This window comes from Clinocottus analis, unplaced genomic scaffold, assembly GCF_023055335.1.
Source record: "Clinocottus analis isolate CAN_PGR_092001 unplaced genomic scaffold, fCliAna1.0.p SCAF_21, whole genome shotgun sequence".
Taxonomy (NCBI): domain Eukaryota; kingdom Metazoa; phylum Chordata; class Actinopteri; order Perciformes; family Cottidae; genus Clinocottus; species Clinocottus analis.
Genome location: NW_027175943.1, coordinates 8215511 through 8234518, shown reverse-complemented (window position 1 = coordinate 8234518; position 19008 = coordinate 8215511). Strand labels below are relative to the sequence as shown.

At 46.5% G+C, this 19008-nt stretch overlaps 1 protein-coding gene across 15 annotated transcripts in view; it reads left to right on the top strand.

Annotated features, from left to right (window-relative positions):
• ppargc1a (peroxisome proliferator-activated receptor gamma, coactivator 1 alpha) overlaps positions 1–19008 on the top strand; it is a 240644-nt gene that overhangs the window by 203467 nt on the left and 18169 nt on the right. For 8 of the 15 annotated variants that reach the window (XM_068587841.1, XM_068587839.1, XM_068587834.1 and 5 more), the window contains exons 2-3: positions 4462–4641; positions 18205–18399. In XM_068587841.1, coding sequence (XP_068443942.1) covers positions 4462–4641; positions 18205–18399 — 375 coding nt within the window. Of the gene's footprint in view, positions 1–1447; positions 1670–1987; positions 2114–4461; positions 4642–18204; positions 18400–19008 lie in introns of those variants that run through there. The other 7 variants (XM_068587837.1, XM_068587847.1, XM_068587842.1 and 4 more) reach the window with 4 other exon arrangements.

Genomic DNA, 19008 nt, shown 5'->3' with positions numbered 1-19008 from the left:
ATGTCTAAACAGGAAACTAACCAAGTTGTTAAAGATCTAACGCAACGGTGTCGCGTCAGAATCACATTATTCATGAATTTGCTATGAAAATCCATGAGACAATGACAATTTACATAATCTTTCAGGTGAATGTATGAATAGAGGAAGACAATAAGGTTTGGCATTGAAAGAGCATTCTTGCTGCAGGACTCAGTCTCCCCAACAGATGCCCCACTGTGTTTGAAATGTCCACAAAGCTTTTGTTTTTATTTTGCCGAGGTAGTGTTGCCTATACACGTGCTGTTGACACTGTATACACGGTTGATACTGCCACCTGTCCTTTTTATTGCCTCTAAATGGACAAAGAAATACTCTGTAAAAGGCTGAATTACCCACTGTGATAGTCTCCACGCCAAACATTGGCATTTGAGTTTACTGTCTTGTCTGGAGTTAATTCAACAATGGAGCAAACAATGGAAACGAATTATCTTGGGAAAGAACGATGATTTAATTAAAGCTATTCACACAAATTGCTAAATAACCTACACTATCGTTAGTGCGGCCAGAAGAAAAAACACTTTAAATGTTGTAGACATCTACTCTAATATAGCCCTCCATTTTCATTTGCTGAAGCTTTTTTTCATGTTTGTGATCATTTCCACTTTTTTTCCCTGCAAAGACATGATGAGATTGTTTTATTGTTGTTGTTTTTTTGTACGAATCACATTTCCTTGTGGTTATTGCGCATTCGTGTAGGAATCCCGGTATAGATGCGGTGACATATTTACAGGACCAGCCTTGTGAAAATGTTGCTGTCACTTATTGGGGCGCTACACAAGGTCAGGGGCGTCAGTTCACGAAACTTTGAGATGCCATAAAGTCCCATCTGCTCCCTCGATCCACACCGAATACATGACTGACGATGGGCAGTCGCTCCGTGACAAATGGACATCACCTAAAATATCATTGATCCTGAATGTTGAAGGCTAAATATCTCTGACATATTTCTACTCTAATGGTTGCAAACGACAAAACCACATTCAAACACATTTACTTAGATTTGCTACAAAAACAGGTTTTTCCCCAAATCATTTTCTTCTGTTAGTGAAACAGTTCACAACAAAGCTGAGATCCTGAGTTGTAACTCAAATCAAGATTCTGCAGGATTTCCATGAAGAAAACATTTTAACTGCAGTATTTGAAATGAATTTCAAGATCTTGTTCAGTTCAAATTTCCAAAACCAGTGTATCCACAAGCAGCTATTGTGTTGTATATACAATAAAATAATACTGAAGGTATAGATAGTTAAAGTAGGATGTGGTTTTAAGATGGACATTTTTTGCAGTGCACGGAGATGATTTTACTATGTGCGCAGCCAGACCCCGCCTGCTCACCGCGCGTCACTGGCGAGTAGTGTGGACTCGGAGTCACTCCCCTGCCTACTTTTAATAGCTTTGTCATGTGATGGAAAGCAGTTGTAAGACAGGTGCCCTCGGTTCATTCTCGGCGAGGGGCAGCAGTTGCCTGTGTGAGAGCGAGTGGGAAGCGTGTGTGGATTTCTTTTTTACTTGATTTCTTTCTTTTTTCTTTTTTTTTTCTTCTTTTTTTTCTTTTTTTTTCGGGCCGTCATTCAGTGGCTGGATGGCGTGGGACAGGTGTAACCAGGACTCGGTGTGGAGAGAATTAGAGGTGAGCGCACTTCTTTCATCTTTCTAGCCCCCCTGGACTTTCTTCTTTTTTTGTTTTTTTTTTCCACCTGGAAACGCTGGACAACACTGAATATCCGAGACAGTGATTTCCTCAATAAGTCTACCGGCTCTCTTCTCACCCTGCTCTGCTGGTGCTGGTGCTGTAGTGCGCGTCTGGACACAGTTGAGGATGCGGGGGATATACAACACGGGAATATATGACAAGTGGAGGGGATGTGCGGAACCCACTATTTCACCTCAGTTAAAGATGTAGTTGTCGTAACGCGTGCACAGGCTCAGGATCAGCGCTCTCCCCCCATATGATCTCTGCTCAGTCGGAGCGAGTGTTTGCAAGCTTGCGGATATCCTCCCAGCCGCGGACTCTGCGCGCCCCGGTGCCGAGAAGGTTTTCATGCCCCGAATGACTGAAATGTCTCAAAGTCAGGTATTTCGCTGACGCATGACATCCCCTGACGATTACAATCCCTTTGATGTGCTGTGTCGGGAGAAGGCATGTTGTGTTCAAAGGCAAGAGCAAAGGTGGTCCACGCGGAGGACTACCTGGCATTGCGCAGGAGCATCATGATACTAACGGTACCGGGCACGTCTGTGTGCCGACATCCCGGCACTGGCTGCACAGCAGCCTCCAGCCAGACTTGATCAGTTTCCTCTTACCTTCTGCGTAATGTTGTGTCTCTTTGACCAAGTCGTAGCGTCCGTCGTCTTTTTAAATATCTTTCTTACCTTTTCTAATTGAAGTGCAAACAGACACTAAGGCACCTCAAAGGGATACTTATTCGTCCCCCTCCTCCTAATTTACCGGGTTCGCCAAGCTTGTAGACATTAAAGTGTACCTGGCAATACTTCTGGGTACTTGTCCGCACAGGAGTCACCATCCGTGACGCTTCAGAGGTTTTCTCTGTAGCGACACGATGTGACTGCAGTCTGGCTGCATAGCTGTTGTTACTACGCTGCGTGATGGTGAGAATGTGAGAGAGAAAGCTGCCTGTGTTTTTATCAAAGTAAGGATGTGTTATTTCCAAGCAAATTGGGGATTGCGTTTTATTCACATGCACTTTAATCACCGGGGCATGCGCATGCTGTCACTTCAGACACGCAGGCTTCAGGAGAGGGAGAGAGAGGGAGAGAGAGCGAAAGAGAGAGAGAGAGAGAGAGAGAGAGAGTCTTTATCTGCCCGCGTCAGTCCTCGCACATGTACGCGTTTCCATTTCGACTCGCTCTATGAAATGCATGCACGTAGACTCGATCACGGAATCTCGCTCTGTCTACCGGATAACTCGTCCAGGACGTCAGCGCTTCCTCTAATAATCTCCCGTAGCAGGTGCTCTGTGTGCGTGGCGTGCGTAAATCACCACAGCACAGTGGAGCGCCCGGCTTGTCGCTCTGACGGCGCTTTTTTCATTAGTCCACCAAGACGTCCATGAGATAATTGGGCATATTGTGCACAGGACGTCCAGCCTCAACACATCCCCCACATCGTTGCTACCGTATTTGCCTTTTTTTGTTGTTTTGTTTGTTGCTTCTTCTTCTTCATTCCGTGCCGTCAGACTGGATCATCCGCCCCCCTCGCTCTTGCGGTCGCAACATAACGGATTTGTCTCATCATAGTCGAAGTCATCGAGCATTCCGCGTTGGTGCGAACCCGACGACGGGATGAGCTGTGACAGCGGTGTCTGGCCGCTTTTTCCTACTTGGCACAGCATCCGTCTCCCAGCTTTGCCCTGAGCCAAACCCGACTCCCATCCCTCGTCAGGCTCCGGGTCAAATACCTCGTGGCTTCGCCCGAGGATATCTATCTGTCTAATATCTGTCTTAAGGCCAAACTGTGGCGTGCGTTTATCGGCTGACGTGGACCTACACAATTAAGAGTGCACCTCCTATTAGACCGGTTAGGTTTGCATGTGCACAGTCGGAGTGTAAACACACCTGGACTCGGCTTTGTTTTTGCCTTTTGTATGTATCAGACTTTAGATCTCATACTAAAATGAGTGCATTATCCATAATGGTGAGTATAGGCTGTCATTCTCTGCACAAACGCAATCAATATTGTGCAACAATTAGAAATAGGGATTGTACTGTACTGAAGGTATGATGCATATTTCATCTGGCAAAATCAGCTAAGCCCCATAACTTGTTGCCACCTCTTTGCTCTCCACCAAAACACCTTTTCACATATTGATTTCCTGTCCAGAGCCCCCTCACTTGCAGCTGATGATTAGCGTGTGGAGGAAGCGGGGACAGCTGCTACATACAGTACACATGGGCTCGATTACACAAAAGTGGCTGGTGAATAACAAAATGTCAACAGGCAGCATTTAGCGGCCTGCGCCTACGGCGGTGCTCGGGGAGCGATAGTGTGAGGGCACGGCGTTGTGCGTGTCGGAGCGGAAACAGGTTGCAGGGGTTCGCGTGTTGTTGTGCAAAATCAGCTGACCCGCAGAACTGTTCTGACAATAATCATTAGAGACGTAAGAAAAAGCAGTTTGGTGAAGGTGGCAGATGTAGTCCAAATCATCAAATGAGGGAATGTGAAATTTAAATTGTCACAGAGGTGAGAAGCTTAGGCTTTGAATGTTTTACAAACGTATGCATTTCCTTTGTTTCGGACTCAACAGCAGGTGTTCAGAAGACTTTTGTCTGATGTCCAGATTTGGATTCCCCCATTGTTTTCAAACTTGGCACCAAATAATGTATTGTCTAATTTGCATCGGAACTAGATGTGATTGTTTTTGGTCTGACCATCCTTGTTGTTTCCTTTGTTTTCCCCTCCAGTGTGCTGCCTTGGTTGGTGAAGACCAGCCTCTCTGCCCAGACCTCCCTGAACTTGACCTCTCAGAGCTGGATGTCAGTGACTTAGATGCCGACAGCTTCCTGGGGGGCCTCAAATGGTACAGCGACCAATCGGAGATTATTTCCACCCAGTATGGCAACGATGCATCCAATCTTTTTGAGGTAAGTAAAGCTTACAGTATGTTTTTGAATCATAGCATCTATATATTTTCATATTCATTACATTCATCAATATGTATAACATGGGAACGTGCTGTTTCTAAGCAGCATGGTGCTATGAAACGTCTTTGCATGCGTAAGTGATTTCTCATGTGCTCTCCCAGGGGTCAGGAGCGAGCTGCAATGATTACAATGCGCACATCTCGTACACGAGCCAAACAAAATGTACAACCGCTTCCAGTTTACAAACATGCTTTTACATTGCTCCGAAGTACAAAAGGAGAGATAATCTGAAGAACGATAAGCCCAGGAAGACCTTTGTTCCCTTGTTTGCATCCTAGCCTCCTTATCAAAACGTTGAGCGTTTATTTCAGCCGAGAGTCAGTAACGCGGCACACATCTGAGAGAACGCGCCGGTAGTAAACTCTGGACACGGCGGCTGTATTGCAAAACGCTTCTCAAAGGTTGGAGTGTAAAACTTTAATCTTTGCTTCCTCCTCTCTCTCCCTATTTCTTTTTTTCTGTCTCCTCCCATTCCTCTCTTTCCATCTGACTCCCTCTCTGTCTGTCCCCACCCGGTGACAAACGAAGTCCACAGAGGGTGATGATCTGGCCAGGGCCATAAAGCCATCGGTCTTGGGACTGAGTTCCAGTCCCCAGTTCATTATAAGCCTTTATCAGTGCCAGAGATAGACAAGAAAGACTGAGATTGGATGCTTTAGCCTCGCCTCGGGACCAAAAACCCTGTCTGAGAGGGCAGTGCGTGTGTGCCTATGGCCCTGTCATGTGGTCACGTTTTCAGGGTCTCTGTTTTGTCTTTTGTGTGTGTGTGTGTAAATGTGTCTGGGTGTGTGCGTGAGAATGTGTGTGAGTGCGTGACTCCTCAGTGGTCTTGCAGGCAACAGTTGATGACAGACTGAATTCTTTCCACGTTTCACCTCCTCTCTACCACTGCCACCTTTTTCAGAGTCTCTTTATATCGCCACACATTCTACCTCTGTTGACCACCCCAACACACACACACAACACACACACACACACACACACACACACACACACACAAAGGGGCGCCTTAAGTACTAGCTGGTGTGACCGTGGCTCTGTCGTCTGAGAGTGATATGGCTTAGAGCCACTGAGTGGCCCTGGGGATGGATAAAAATACCAATGAGAGTGTATGCATGTGCTTGTGTGTGTGTGTGTGTGTGTGTGTGTGTGTGTGTGTGTGTGTGTGTCATTTTAAAACACAATGCAACTTAGCACCCACTGAGGACCCTGGTGAGGGAACTCGCTCTGAGCAAGAAGCCGTGTCTGCCTCCCAGTCTGTATTTTGTGTGCCTGCATCGGCACATGCTCATGCACACCAGCGCACGTGTTTGCATCCAAACGAATGCTGTACATTGCAGTGAGCGAGTGATGTTTTCACACGCCGCGCGAGCCAGCAGCTATTGTATTATGCTGAGGTTATGGAAAGGCTTCAAATCAAGCAGTGCAAACTGGGGTTTTGAAGCAAGTAATGCATTTCCCTGACTGAGGAATTTTTTTTCTCCATCTTTGGAAAGTTTCAAGTCACCATATGAAGTGCTCAGTTCATCATACGGCAGGACCCGGCTAATCCTACTTAATCTGACAGGGGAAAGTTTGCCGCTCGGCAAGGATCACAAAGCTGGGGCTGCAGCTGTACTTCCTGCACCCCCCTGATTGGCCTCTACACAGGGCAGAAAAGCAACCACTCAAAAGTTTAAGATGAGAGAATATGTTCATAACTGGGCAGATTTACAGCCTGTGAGTGTGTACTCATTGTTTTCTTTGTTTTTCCCTTCTTCTCCAACGTTTACATCAACTTAACAAATCAGTGTGTAATCATAAAAATCGCGTGGCAGGTGATCAAGCCTGCTCCGCGTTACATGTGTAACAGCTGGGTGCAGCTGTCACGCTGAGGCCCCTCTTTTAAAAGTCCCCATCAAACAATGTGCTCCCTGGAAGTTTGAACCGGCTTTCATTAGTTCAAGTAAGTCAACTGTTGGAATGATTTGCAGCTCAGGAAGCAAGACAAACACCTTCTGTTCTCTCTGAACCGGGGCTTGTATTCAGGTTGCAGCTCCACGTGACAGACGGCTGCAAATGAGTAGGCAAAGTTAGTCGTGGTTGGACAGTTGCGACCTGAAGCATAGTTGGTAATGAAGGGAAGAGAAAGGGGGGCTTACACTGTTTACACCCTGTATAAGCAGCGTAAGCGTTTGTTTGGATGTAAATAAGCCCATGTTTCGATCTGTTCGTGTGTTCTGTGTAAGCCACATGCACTCTGAGATCACAAGCTGTCCCCTGGCTGGCCTTTTGCTCCATTCCCTGCCACCGTCCCAACTGTCCCTGACAAGAAATGTGGAGAATGGTACCCCCCTCCACCTCCCCGCATCACCCCTCTTGTAACTCATACACACACATAATAGCTGTCGCTCCTGGCACCGTGTGTTTGACACCTCTTCAAAACGGGCTGACCGTGAAAGTCCACAGTCTATTTCGGGCTGCAGTTGTTAAGGGGTGGTTACTCCAATAAGTTCCCAATGTACTGCCAAAGATAATAGCATAGAAGCGTGACCCAAAGCCTTTTTAACCGCAGGACTCCACTCAGATTTCATGTCATGCTTCAACCATTTGATTGATGGGAACGGGTCCTGTTAGTTTTAGCCCAGTCGGATTCCGACGTGGACGTCTCGGTGGCGGCCGCACCGGGATGCGCCACGGCCACAGTGCACGTATACAGAGCAGGCCTGAGTGATTATGCAAGAAAATTGGCACCGAGTTCCCCCTCTGAGATTTTATCGCTGCTGTACCTGTTCGGTCGTGTGATACACTGACGATAGACGGACAGGTGGGACAAAGGGACGGGGCCAGATAGATAAAAGCGAAACAAAGGGAGGCACAGCCATAGATGGGAAAGGCCAACAGATGACACGACAGACACGCCGACAGACATGGGGACAGATGGGTAATGAAAGAGACAAATGTAGAGAGCAGGAAATGCTTGGACGTGTGCCAGCCCAAATCAAAGCTCCTGGATTGGAAGTAAAAGGTTGTGGGCTTTGCAGGTAGTAAAATAAGATGCCAGGGCTCAAGGCATTACTCAGATATTGCAATGCACATATGATATGTGGGCCACGCATGCTCTTTATATTACTCCCAACAGGATGCAGAGTGTGTGTTGGCATCCGACTTTGTAAGGCATCATCCTGCTTCGTCTCGCTTGTTTGAGCATTTTTGGACAGATGCTCAGGCGCTTATATTTAAGTAAAGGCAGATTAGATTGATTGGGTGATCTTTAGTAGGCTTTGATAAAACATGTTGTGATGAAATGTTTTATATTTCTTCCCTGCGAACACGTGTAAGCACAGATTAGCTCACAAACTTATTGGCGACCGGCGGGGCCCATGTGAGCTGAAACAGGAGTGCGCACAAAGTCATCAACCCTCTGCTCTGCGAGGAATTGTCTTGCCCCCATACACACACAGACACACACACACACACTCAAACACACACACACACACACATACAGACAGCAGAGACCCTTATTGTCCCTGTTCTTACTCCCTGTTGAATGCCGGTTGCGTTTATTTTGCAAATTTATGCTGACATTTGAGAGTACACCACCCGCACCAGTTCACCGCTCCAGCAAAGGGGTGTATGAATTATCATATTCCGCTGTATAATATGATTTTCTCAAGTGAGTCTTATTAGAATACACTATGCTTTCCTCATCTCCAGTTCCCTCCAGTTTTTACTGTGCTGATGCATTGTTTGCACTGTCTGATGGAAGAAATCCTCCATCACTGTCGAACTGAAGGCAAACCGCGCTATCAGACCCGCGGCGATGCCGTTTCAAGATACACAAATGAGAGGGAGCGCAGACAAGTAGGCGCAGACGTATAGTAGAGAGATGCAGACTTAGGCTGTCCAAGCCTGTGTCTTCTTGGAGCGTCTGTCAGATCCACTCCACAACAAGAGCTCTCAACCCGCCGCCCTGCAACACTGTGGGCTCTGCTCTCTGCCATGCCCCCCTCCCCCTCTCTCTCCCTCCATCCCGCTGTCTTTTTCGCTCCCAAGGCAAAGCATTTGTTCCTGGCTGATGGAAAGTTGAAGCTGCAGAGGCAAAACAAATATATTCTGGCCTCCAACAATCGCTTCTGGAGAAAAGGGCTGGAAGGAAGCGAGGAGGGAAAAATAAAGGGATAGTGAGCAGGGGGGGGGTGGATATATCCCCTCTCCCAAAAAAAGACTCCCCTCAGGGAATGTTTTGAAAAAGAGCAAGGGAACATCCTTCGGTCTGGTGGTGGCTTCTTGGCTGCATCTCTCTCTCTCTCTCTCTCTCTCTCTCTCTCTCTCTCTCTCTCTCTCTCTCTCTCTCTCTCTCACTCAAGCCCGTTCCCAGTGGGCTGCTTCTGCTGATTGAGGCATGGGTTGGTGTTCCTGCCCAGCTGATCTAACCCCCCCCCACCTGTGGATACCCATCTCTCTCATCACACTGGAGCGTGTTCGTGTGCATGTGTGTCTTTTGTGTAATTGAGACACCCTATACAAAGATCAGATAGTGGTCTTTTCTGGCTAGACACAACACTATCATCGCTTTCTGTTTTGTGTTCATGTGTGTGTATTGGGCAGGAATGACTATTTTTAGTACCTGGGGTAATCTCCACTAAGAGCCTTTCAGAGCTGTTTCACTTAAACCTGGCCAAAACACTAAGCCAATAATCCCCCCCCCCCACTCTTCCCACACACACACACACAGACTCACACTCTCACACACACAGCAACATGTTGCAACGATGCCATGCGATAAGACCAACCGTCCTTGTATTATTTATTAGCGAACACTTTGGAGTAGGAGGGATGTAGGAACAGTGGATTCCTAGAATGCTTTCATGCTCTTCTCCTTTTGCAACAAAAAGAGATGATGGAAGCACACGATGGTGTTTGCATGGATGAAATGAGTTGATAAAAGAGCGACGGTTAGAGACAGAAAGAGAGTCAAAGCAATAGCGTCATGAGAAAACAGTATGAGTAACAGACAAAAGGGGAAACCTTGACAGAGAAAGAGAGACGGGGAGGAGGACGGAGCCAGGCCTTCAATCAGTGAGTGCCGCAATTCACGGTGAAGCGCTATCAGTCTTGGACGATAGCCTGCTTCCCCTCTCCAGGAAAGGCCAATCGATCCCAGGTGTGTGTGTGTGTGTGTGTGTGTGTGTGTGTGTGTGTGTGTGTGTGTGTGTGTGTGTGTGTGTGTGTGTGTGTGTGCGTGCGTGTGTGTGTTTTTGTGTGTGTGTCTCGTGCCAGCATGCCCAGCAGTGGCAGTAGCCTTGGCCAGCCCTTCTGCTCTGGTAGTTTGCCATTTTCTGTCCATCTCTGTGTGTTTGCGTCACAGCTTCCAAAGAAACTTTGTTGATTCTGAACAAAAAAATAATAATTCAGAGAACAAATTATGTCTTTAAGGAATTAATTAAAGAACTGAAAAAAATAAAAGACACAAGTACAGTTATTGGATGAGCTGGCAGCAGTGAAGAGTGATTTAATTCTAAACACAAGCAATTCACTGCCCTCTCTGGTCAAAGGTGTGGCCTCTTTGGTTGTTGAGTGTAGTCAGAAGTGTGCTCGGTTGCACCTGCAGTCTCACCCAACAGTGATGTTCAATCTTGTACTGTACATGTGAATGACTAGTTTTCCCTGGTTGAGAGTCTATTTTTAAGAGTTTTGTCATCCATGCAGAAAAAAGCCCTCCCCATTCTAACTAAGCTTTATGATGTGCACTGCATGCTTATAGCTCCAGCTTATTTCCCCCCTGAAATATTTAAGTCTGCACAGGCCTCAAATAGTTCAAGAGGCTCTCTTAGGCTCTGCTGATGCATGAGTGACTGGATGCTCGGATGACTCACTTGCTGCCCAATCAGTAGTTCCTGACTCTTAACTGAAAGCAGAAGCTTTTACAGACATTTGGTCGTTGCAGATCCAACACATTCCTCCCACTCCACCTTTTATCAAACTAAACGTGCACATAGGAAGATAAAGGAAAGTCTTAAGCTAACAGCAATGCCACTGATGAAGGACTTATTAACTCTTTCAAGTGTTAAGTACTTGTATACACATCAACATGATTATTTGGCAAAGAACAGCTAAAACAAGGGTTTTATATCAGATTAATACAAAAATTGGCTGCATTTATCCACCATCGCAGCGCTGTTGACCTCAGCAAGACAACATCTTTGCTTGTTAATCAGCTCCTTACAGGAGACCTGTTTCAGGCTGTACAGTGGCCAGCAAGACCCCGTTTCACACGGCTGCGGGCTGTGTTGACGTACAGATTGGACACTTGTCATCAAGTGGTCAGTGGCTATTGATTATTCTGCTTTTGGCAAACATCTCTAGTTGTGTGTGCAGGTGCCAGGCTCAGCTACATGTAAGCTGTGAAAGGCGAGCCTATCCAAGCTAAAAGCAACATGATCAGTATTCCACAGAGAATAGATTCTAGATTAAGATGAAATACAGCTGAACGTTCAATGTTGGTGCTACAAAGAAAGACTCAAAGAGCTTTCATGCCCCCCCCCATTCCCCTCTCATCCTTTCTCATAGTATCCTTGCCTCACGTCAACGAGTAGGGATTGTATCGACTTAAGTGCACACTTTCTTTGATGTTTTCATTTCTTTACTTGCAAAGATCGACGCATCCCCACATCGTTACCAGTAACACATCATGCAAAGGCTTGTGAAGTCCTTCGTGTTTGACCACTGCTACTACACGTGCAGTCCATACACATATGGCACTTGAAAGTGTGCAAGAAAAAACCCCTGCTCAGATAACGCGCTCACAAAGTCACTCACGGATAAGAGGCATACACGCGGCAGTGGCAGCCTCCTACCTGGATCCAGGAGTGAAAAGGCACTCACTCGCGCACACAGAAGTCAAGGTAAAAGATAATGCGTTTATTTAGTAATCAGCAAATAGCTTTTATGCAGTGGGTAAGTGGTGAAGCCTGTGAGGCCGTGATAAGATCGTTTGCTTTCAGGTGTTTCCCTGTCGCACCGCGGATGGCATTGAGTGCAAATTGAATAGGGTGACCTTTTTTTTGCCGCAGAATCAAATTGACTGCATTTCCCCCAAAAGATTCTGCCATTTCAATTACCATAAATTTGTGATATTGCGTCCCCCGTCATATGCGCAAACACATGCACGCAAAGATGTAGAATAGGACAATGACACAGAAACACACCTTTTGTTTGAAACGGCGTGGACCACTCTATCTTGTCCACCGTACCCTGACTCTCCTCGCGCTGGCATCTTTCCGAGGAAGACATTACTGTGACAAATGAAACACCACAAACCCTCGATGGGCTTAGCAGGGCCTGAAAGGTCAGGAGCTGGATTTGTGTGCAGGTGTACGCGTCCACGCGAGCGTGTGTATGTGTGTGTGTGCGGTTCCGTGTGAAGGTGGTGTCAGCAGTGGATGATAACATTGAGTCCTCGGTGGGAAAAACAAGTTCTGGTCCATTCTGCTCCCTTCACAAATCTATGTAAATGTCAAAACCAAAGTGACCAGCCGTGTGTGTGTGTGTGTGTGTGTGTGTGTGTGTGTATGTGTATGCACGTGTGTGTGTGTATAATTGTTTTATGGACAGCTGCGCTTGACTGCTGATGGCAGACTTACATTCCAGCCAGGAAATGTGGCAGTGTCCATTTAGCAAGATGGACATTGGAATCGGTCTCTGCTCCTTTTATTCTGTCTCTCTCTGCCTGCGCTCTGCACCCCCTCCCTGTGTTCCTCCAACACATTATCAACAGTGTAACAGTATGTTCAAAGGCCCCTTGCTTAGTGGTGCACATTCAGAGCTGCCGACTTAAGCAAATAGCTATTTGCATTCTATTAGGCGAAAAAAGCAGAGGGAAGCACCATTCTTCATCCAGTCTCTGCATCTAGCTGAATATTCCTTATGCGAGGCTTCAAATCTCAGTTTTTTTTTTCCCCCTCCTGCTATGATCGTCAAAGCAAGTCAGAGCAATCATAGCAATCAGTGTTTCCTCGCGCCAAGCCGATTGGGAAGTTGCTGCCAAAACAAAAGAGTGAGAGTCCAATCATAATGATGCTGTGCAATTCTGTGGTGTTAGCAAACGGTTGCTCGGACCATCTGTTGGACGGCTGTGGAAGGAAAACAACAGCAGCTTGGGGCAGGACTGGAGATGGGGAAGCTCCACCAGGACACACCGAGCCCCCTGTGATCCTATTGGTTGTTTGCAGAGCTGTGTGTGGATGCTTGTGAGTTTATATGGACACGATGGAAATGTTCCATTGGTGGCTTATCTCCAGGTGTTCGGTCCCTGCGGTCCATCGCAAATATGTCTGGTTGTGTGCACTTTTGTGAAAAAAGAGACACAAAATGGATGACTTTTTAGTAAAGGTAAGGCAGAAAGGGCTCGGTGTGTCCGCGGGCATGTGACAGCGTCAGCTGATCTCAGCAGCTGTGTGACAGAGTTCAGGTGGTTAGTTTTAGCAGCAGGGTTACCGGTCGAAGGATTTTTTCACAGAGAACTAGAAAGAACAACGTCGCTAACATCCCTTGGGTCGGTGTCTCAAATCAGATCTGGCCTGTGTCAGGATGTGTAACAACAGTTCTCTTGCTCTCTTTGGCTCACTCTCTCTCTCTCTCTCACTCACACACACACACACACACACGCGCACATGCACGCACACACACAGATATCTCCTCTTCTCACTTTCTCTTTCCCTTTCTCTTTCCCCGATTAGCTCATCAGATAGGGCTGTAACAGTCTCAAATGGTTCCCAGGAGATGCATCATCACTACACACACACACACACGCACACACACACACACACACACACGCACACACACACACTGGTCCTCATTGATTTGGTCAAACCATTTCCTCACTGATGTGCAACTCACATAGCCTTCTAAACTCAGACAGACATCTGGCATGTAAACACTCAGCTTCTGCAAAAGCACTTCTTCTTCATTCAGAGAGCTGCCATTTTTGTTTAAGCAGAGGCACAAAATAGCAAATGCCTGCCAGGGCGGAGGGATTATCACAAGACTAGTTGTGGTATTATTGCTAAGCAGGATGGAGAATCCTAAAATCAGCTGTCTGGTGCTTAGACTGGGCAACCTTGTCTGAATTTAGAGGGTACAAGATTTAGCAATTTACAACACACACTGTCATGATGAGCCAGAGTATCTGAACCTGGAGTGCTGACAATAGAGGAGAGACAGAGGGGCGATGCGTCCTGTTGATGGAGCCGTAGAAATACGGTTGGCCACCAGGAGTGTGTCCAAAACATGGAGACTCTCAATATCGAGTCTATAGTATCATGCGCTTGGGAAATTGTTTCAGAATAACAAGATGCCCTATTGACTCTGTATTCAGATGGAAAACGACAGGAGCCGTCAGTTTGCTTCTATGCATTACAGAGCCAATCACAGCCCCGCCCACAATGGAGATTTAACATTTAGTTTTATGATTTGGAACATTGCCAGACTGTTTCACCGTCGCCTCACACACACACAGACGCAGACACACAGGGGGACTTAACAGTGTTATGTATGGCTTCATTGCTCCGTATAGGCCATAATCACCCTCTCTCCATCTCAGTAAGCTCATGCTAAATGACCAGACGTCTCTGGCGGCTGCCATGATTTGTCTCTCTGCCGTGCATCGTGCCGTACCTTACCCTGCCCGCCTCTCCTCTCCCCCTCCTTCTTTGCTGCCATATGTTGTGCCTGTGTGACCGGCCGACGTGTCAGGCCTGACTAACGCCTTAACGGCAAGGTTGACGTTGATTTATTTCCTCTGAAATCGTGGGGGTTGGGGGTAATAACACAGAATGGCATTATTTGTTTATAAAATCCAAGGCTGCTTTTCTTGGCAGACTCAAGATGTGACGACTTGATACCACCACCCCCCACTTGCCACACGCGCACACACATCCCGCAATTTCTGATTGTGCCACGATTAGAAGGTCTGGCTAGTCGCTTAACCTCCAAGGGAATGCTTTTTTCAAATCTGACAGAGCAGAGACTAGAAGAAAAAAAATAAAAGATTGAGATGAAGCAATGCAATTAAATTGTCAAGGCACAGATTTAACCCCGCCACGCAATTTGGGGGCCAATTTATTACGAATGTTTTCTGTCTGAACTAACCGGATGCTATTCCTATATCTACAGAAAGAGAGAAGGAAAGAGTGTGCAAAAAAGAGACAGTGAGAATAAACAGCACTTTAAATACCAGATGACCCATTTAATGGGAGATATTTTATCTTCCCACATCCAGAGTGTCTGTCACATGTTCTGCCTCTCATTTGTTGATAACGGCAGGGCTGTTTATTCTGTTGAAACTTCATCTCGGTGTTATTCAGTGATCGGGTCTATCATTCTGGCACTTTCACAACACATTTGGTTCCTTTTAACATGTAAATGATGCATTGCCCTAAAAAGCTCGTTAAAATTTGATCCCCGGCAAATTTGCTCAGGAGCTTGGAATCCTCAAGAAGCAATTAGCAGATTTAATTTGGCCATTTGCCCCAGTGTGCAGAAGTGGGTGTTTGTTTAAAACAGCACTTTCACCTTACGTTATCAGCTGTGTGAATAGTATCTCCTGGAACACAATGCTCTGCCGTGGAACTCAATAAAAGAGTTAAAGGCAAGGACAACCTCAAAGACAGCCTGACTGATAACAAAAGGGCCTCACCTAATAATGAACAACTGGAGTTGGCTTTGTCTTCTCTGACGTGGGGAAGCTGTGGTGAAGGAGGGGGAGAGGAGCTCTGCCAGCAGCGTGTTTTACGGCTAATTGAAGCATTTGGAATAAAACAGTCCCAAAATGGCACCCTTTAGGATTGGAGCGGGGTTAATATATTGTGATCCCACAATTAGCCCAGGATTGTTAAGATCTCTTTAATTCGGTGAGGTCCATTAAGCGGGATGGGCGAGAAAGTGCTCCCACCGAGACAATTTTTCTCTTCTCTCTTTGTTCTTCCTGCCCTCTTTTCCTCTCAGCAGCTGCTGTAGTAATCAATATAAGTGGACATGGCCGTCAGGAGGTTTCCAGGTTATCCCGGCGTCACCCCTTTGGGTGCCGTAGCTCCTGAAGTCGGCCCACACAGAGATTTTGTTTCTAAATATACAAGGGGCAAGTGAGTCATTGGTCGAAGCTTGACTTTAGTGCAGAAAGTCTTCAACGTGTGGTCCATAAGCTGGCATGGAAAAGCTTGCCCTCCTGGACAGGGGTATTAGATCATGCTCTCTCCAGGGTAGAAACAATCACTGAGGTTGCTCTTAACCCCAGTTCCTCAAATCCCCACTTGGCCTATGAGTGCCTCCACTAGAGCCGCAGCAGAGGCTTCAGCATGATCGTCACGACTCAGGGTTTTACAAGTGACTCTTTCAGAATATGAGAGTCCCTTTTGGGTTATCTTCGGGGATACAGTGTGCCTGTGGGAGCTTGCCAATTGGTAGAGGTTTTTGAAACAGGATTCAAATCGCTACATTTGAGCCTGCCACAGCCTCAGACATTCCCCAATCCTCTCCAAAACCATGACATAATGAAGCTTGCACAGCCCTCTCAACTCGTAATGTTACTCGTGTCACAGTGTGGCACAGACTGCAATATCTCCAGAATGTGTAGGTTTGAACTGACTTTATAGAGGTGAATAAAGCCCCATCCTAATGCAGCATTTCTTGGGTATTTGGTGTGTTTGAGCCTAAACAGATGGCTGGCTCATTAAAGAGTCATTTGTGATAATCTAAAATGATCCTACTTTCAATTTCTCATGCGAGGATGTATGTTTGGGCGAAGAAAAGGCTCCGTCTTTATCAGCGGTTAATACCTACCCGCTTAGTGCTCAGGTAATAACTTGGGATGCTGGAAATGTGGAACATTTTAGCAGCATAGGGTTCCAGCACAGTGGATTTGAAGCTCCTTGCAAGTAATTAAACAGCATGCCACCTCATACAGAGCAATTTCCTGCGAGGCATTTGCTTGCCAATGCGACATGGCCCCAGTCTACGTCGTGTTATCTCTGTGAAATATGTCCCCTTTATCATTTTTTAATAATGACTGAGTGCTCATGTTGTTAGTAGAAAATCTACTCAATGAACATCAGATTAACGTTTTCCTCGCTGTTAGTTAGCTAACTGAACGTTTACCTCTTTATCTCTGTCATCTATAAATGAAAATTGGAGGGGGGAAAGCATTAAAATGGCCGCTATCTCATTGGTAAATCCAAACTTGCTCCAAAAAGTGCCATCCGTGGTGGGTGTATAATTATGTAAAATCAGTGGGGTAGACAGAAACAAGTGGGTGGGTAAATGTTGTGCATGTGGGAATCTGAATCTTCTGAGGTCTAGTGCTGGTATCTGAGAGGTGGTTGGCCCCCCTCGGCATAATGATGGCCACACGCCGCCACCGAGCGAGGAAAATCCTGCCATGTGCATAAAGGGATTTGTTCTTGTTGGGCTGGCCACAGAACATCCCGAGGTGACGACGCTGTTTATCTTTCCGCTGTCTTAAAGTCCCCTGGGCTTTTATGGCCCTGGAACTTACAGTTCCTGTTGTCACTTGTCACAGTGGAAAGGCACAGCCGTGCGCACACACAAACACGAGCTGCGTTGCTCTCACTCTTAATATCTATTCTCTCTTTCCTTGTTTATTTCTCTACATACATGCGTAGTTATTATCCCCGGTGAACCTTCATTGTAAATAGTTGGCAACTCCAATCTCCCTCTCTCCCTCACTCTTACTATCCATCTCCATACAGTATATTCATCTCTCCGTCTGTTTATTTTTCACACACAGTTATAATCTCTGCCATTAAACAGCCAGCTGCAGCAATCACACAACTCCTCGGGTACATCAAAGAGAAGCTGAGTGGCAAGAACAAGCTTTATTTTTCATGAAATGTTGATGGCAACTTCCCGCCCATTGTGAACATCAGCTGTCATGCCAACATTTTAAATATATCACATTTATTTAGCATTAGCGGGTGGTAATTCGGCTTATCTGAGGATTGCTTGCAAACATCTTGTCGGCGCGCAGATCGTCTCTTAGTTCTGTGAGGGAAGAGAGAGGAGAGTCAACTTCCGCTCATTGTTTCGTTTCCTCCCACAAACCCGTCCATACTGCAACGCACCCCGAACCCATTCCTGTCCTCCCGAGATACTTGCTACTTGTCAGCCCTGGTAATGGGTTTCTTGGGGGGAGATATTATTTTGGTCCAGTAAGCTGCATGCTTAAAATATGAGTGACAGGCTTGACTCACTTGCACATGGAGAGAATTTGTTGTTTTTTTTAAAAAGGCTTCCAAAATAGAGCCAGCTCTGCTGCAAAAAAAAAAAAAAAGAGAAAAAAATCTTCCCACTCTGCTAACAATGAAAGCCTGCATGCAACCACCCACCACCTTTACTTCCCTGGAATAAAAAAAATTGATGCAACTTCTAAACTAAAATGTCCTATTTTCCCCCGTCTCTCTATTTTTCTGTCTCTGTCTTCCCCTTTTCCTCCCCCTCCCCACCAAGAAGATAGATGAAGAAAATGAGGCCAACTTGCTGGCAGTGCTTACAGAGACCCTGGACAGCATCCCGGTGGATGAGGACGGATTGCCTTCGTTTGAGGCCCTGGCAGATGGGGACGTGACCAATGCCAGTGACCGGAGCTGTCCCTCCTCCCCTGACGGCTCGCCACGTACCCCGGAGCCCGAGGAGCCTTCCTTGGTAAGACCAACTGCTTGACCTCCTCGAGAACCTCCCATCACCAACACCCTCGGGTTAAAACAGAAATTATTCCGAAGACATGACCTCTCACCCTGCACACTCTGTTGCTTTTGTGCCGGTCCATGGACGACTCTTCAACAAGACTGGGCACCAAAAGTGGCCATTTGTCTGTTGAGCTTCTGCATTTGGCAGCGCCCAATCCACACTCTGCCACAGTTGCCACAATGTATTCACAGTACGTGTAGTGACAGCGTGCAGAGATGCAGATGCAGCGAGGAGGGAAGTAAATGGAATGGATCAGTGTGTTCGCTGCTCAGTGCTAATTACATAACAGTGCTATTGTGGCGCCAATTCAATGATATGAACACTGTGGTTGGGCCAACTACGGTTGACACAGTGCCACAGGCCCTGAAATCAAGCCGGCACAAAATGAAAGTAAGGGGAGAAAGTAATCCATCTCGTCTACTCTCAGTGGGTCCCAACTAATCTCCCTCTGCCCGAGTCATCTTTTTTGGCAAAGAGACAGGTCTCTCGATTTAGTCAGCCTACCTTTTTTACACGTGCCTCTAACATCTAGGAATTTCTCAAGCTTAACAGCTTTGACCTAAA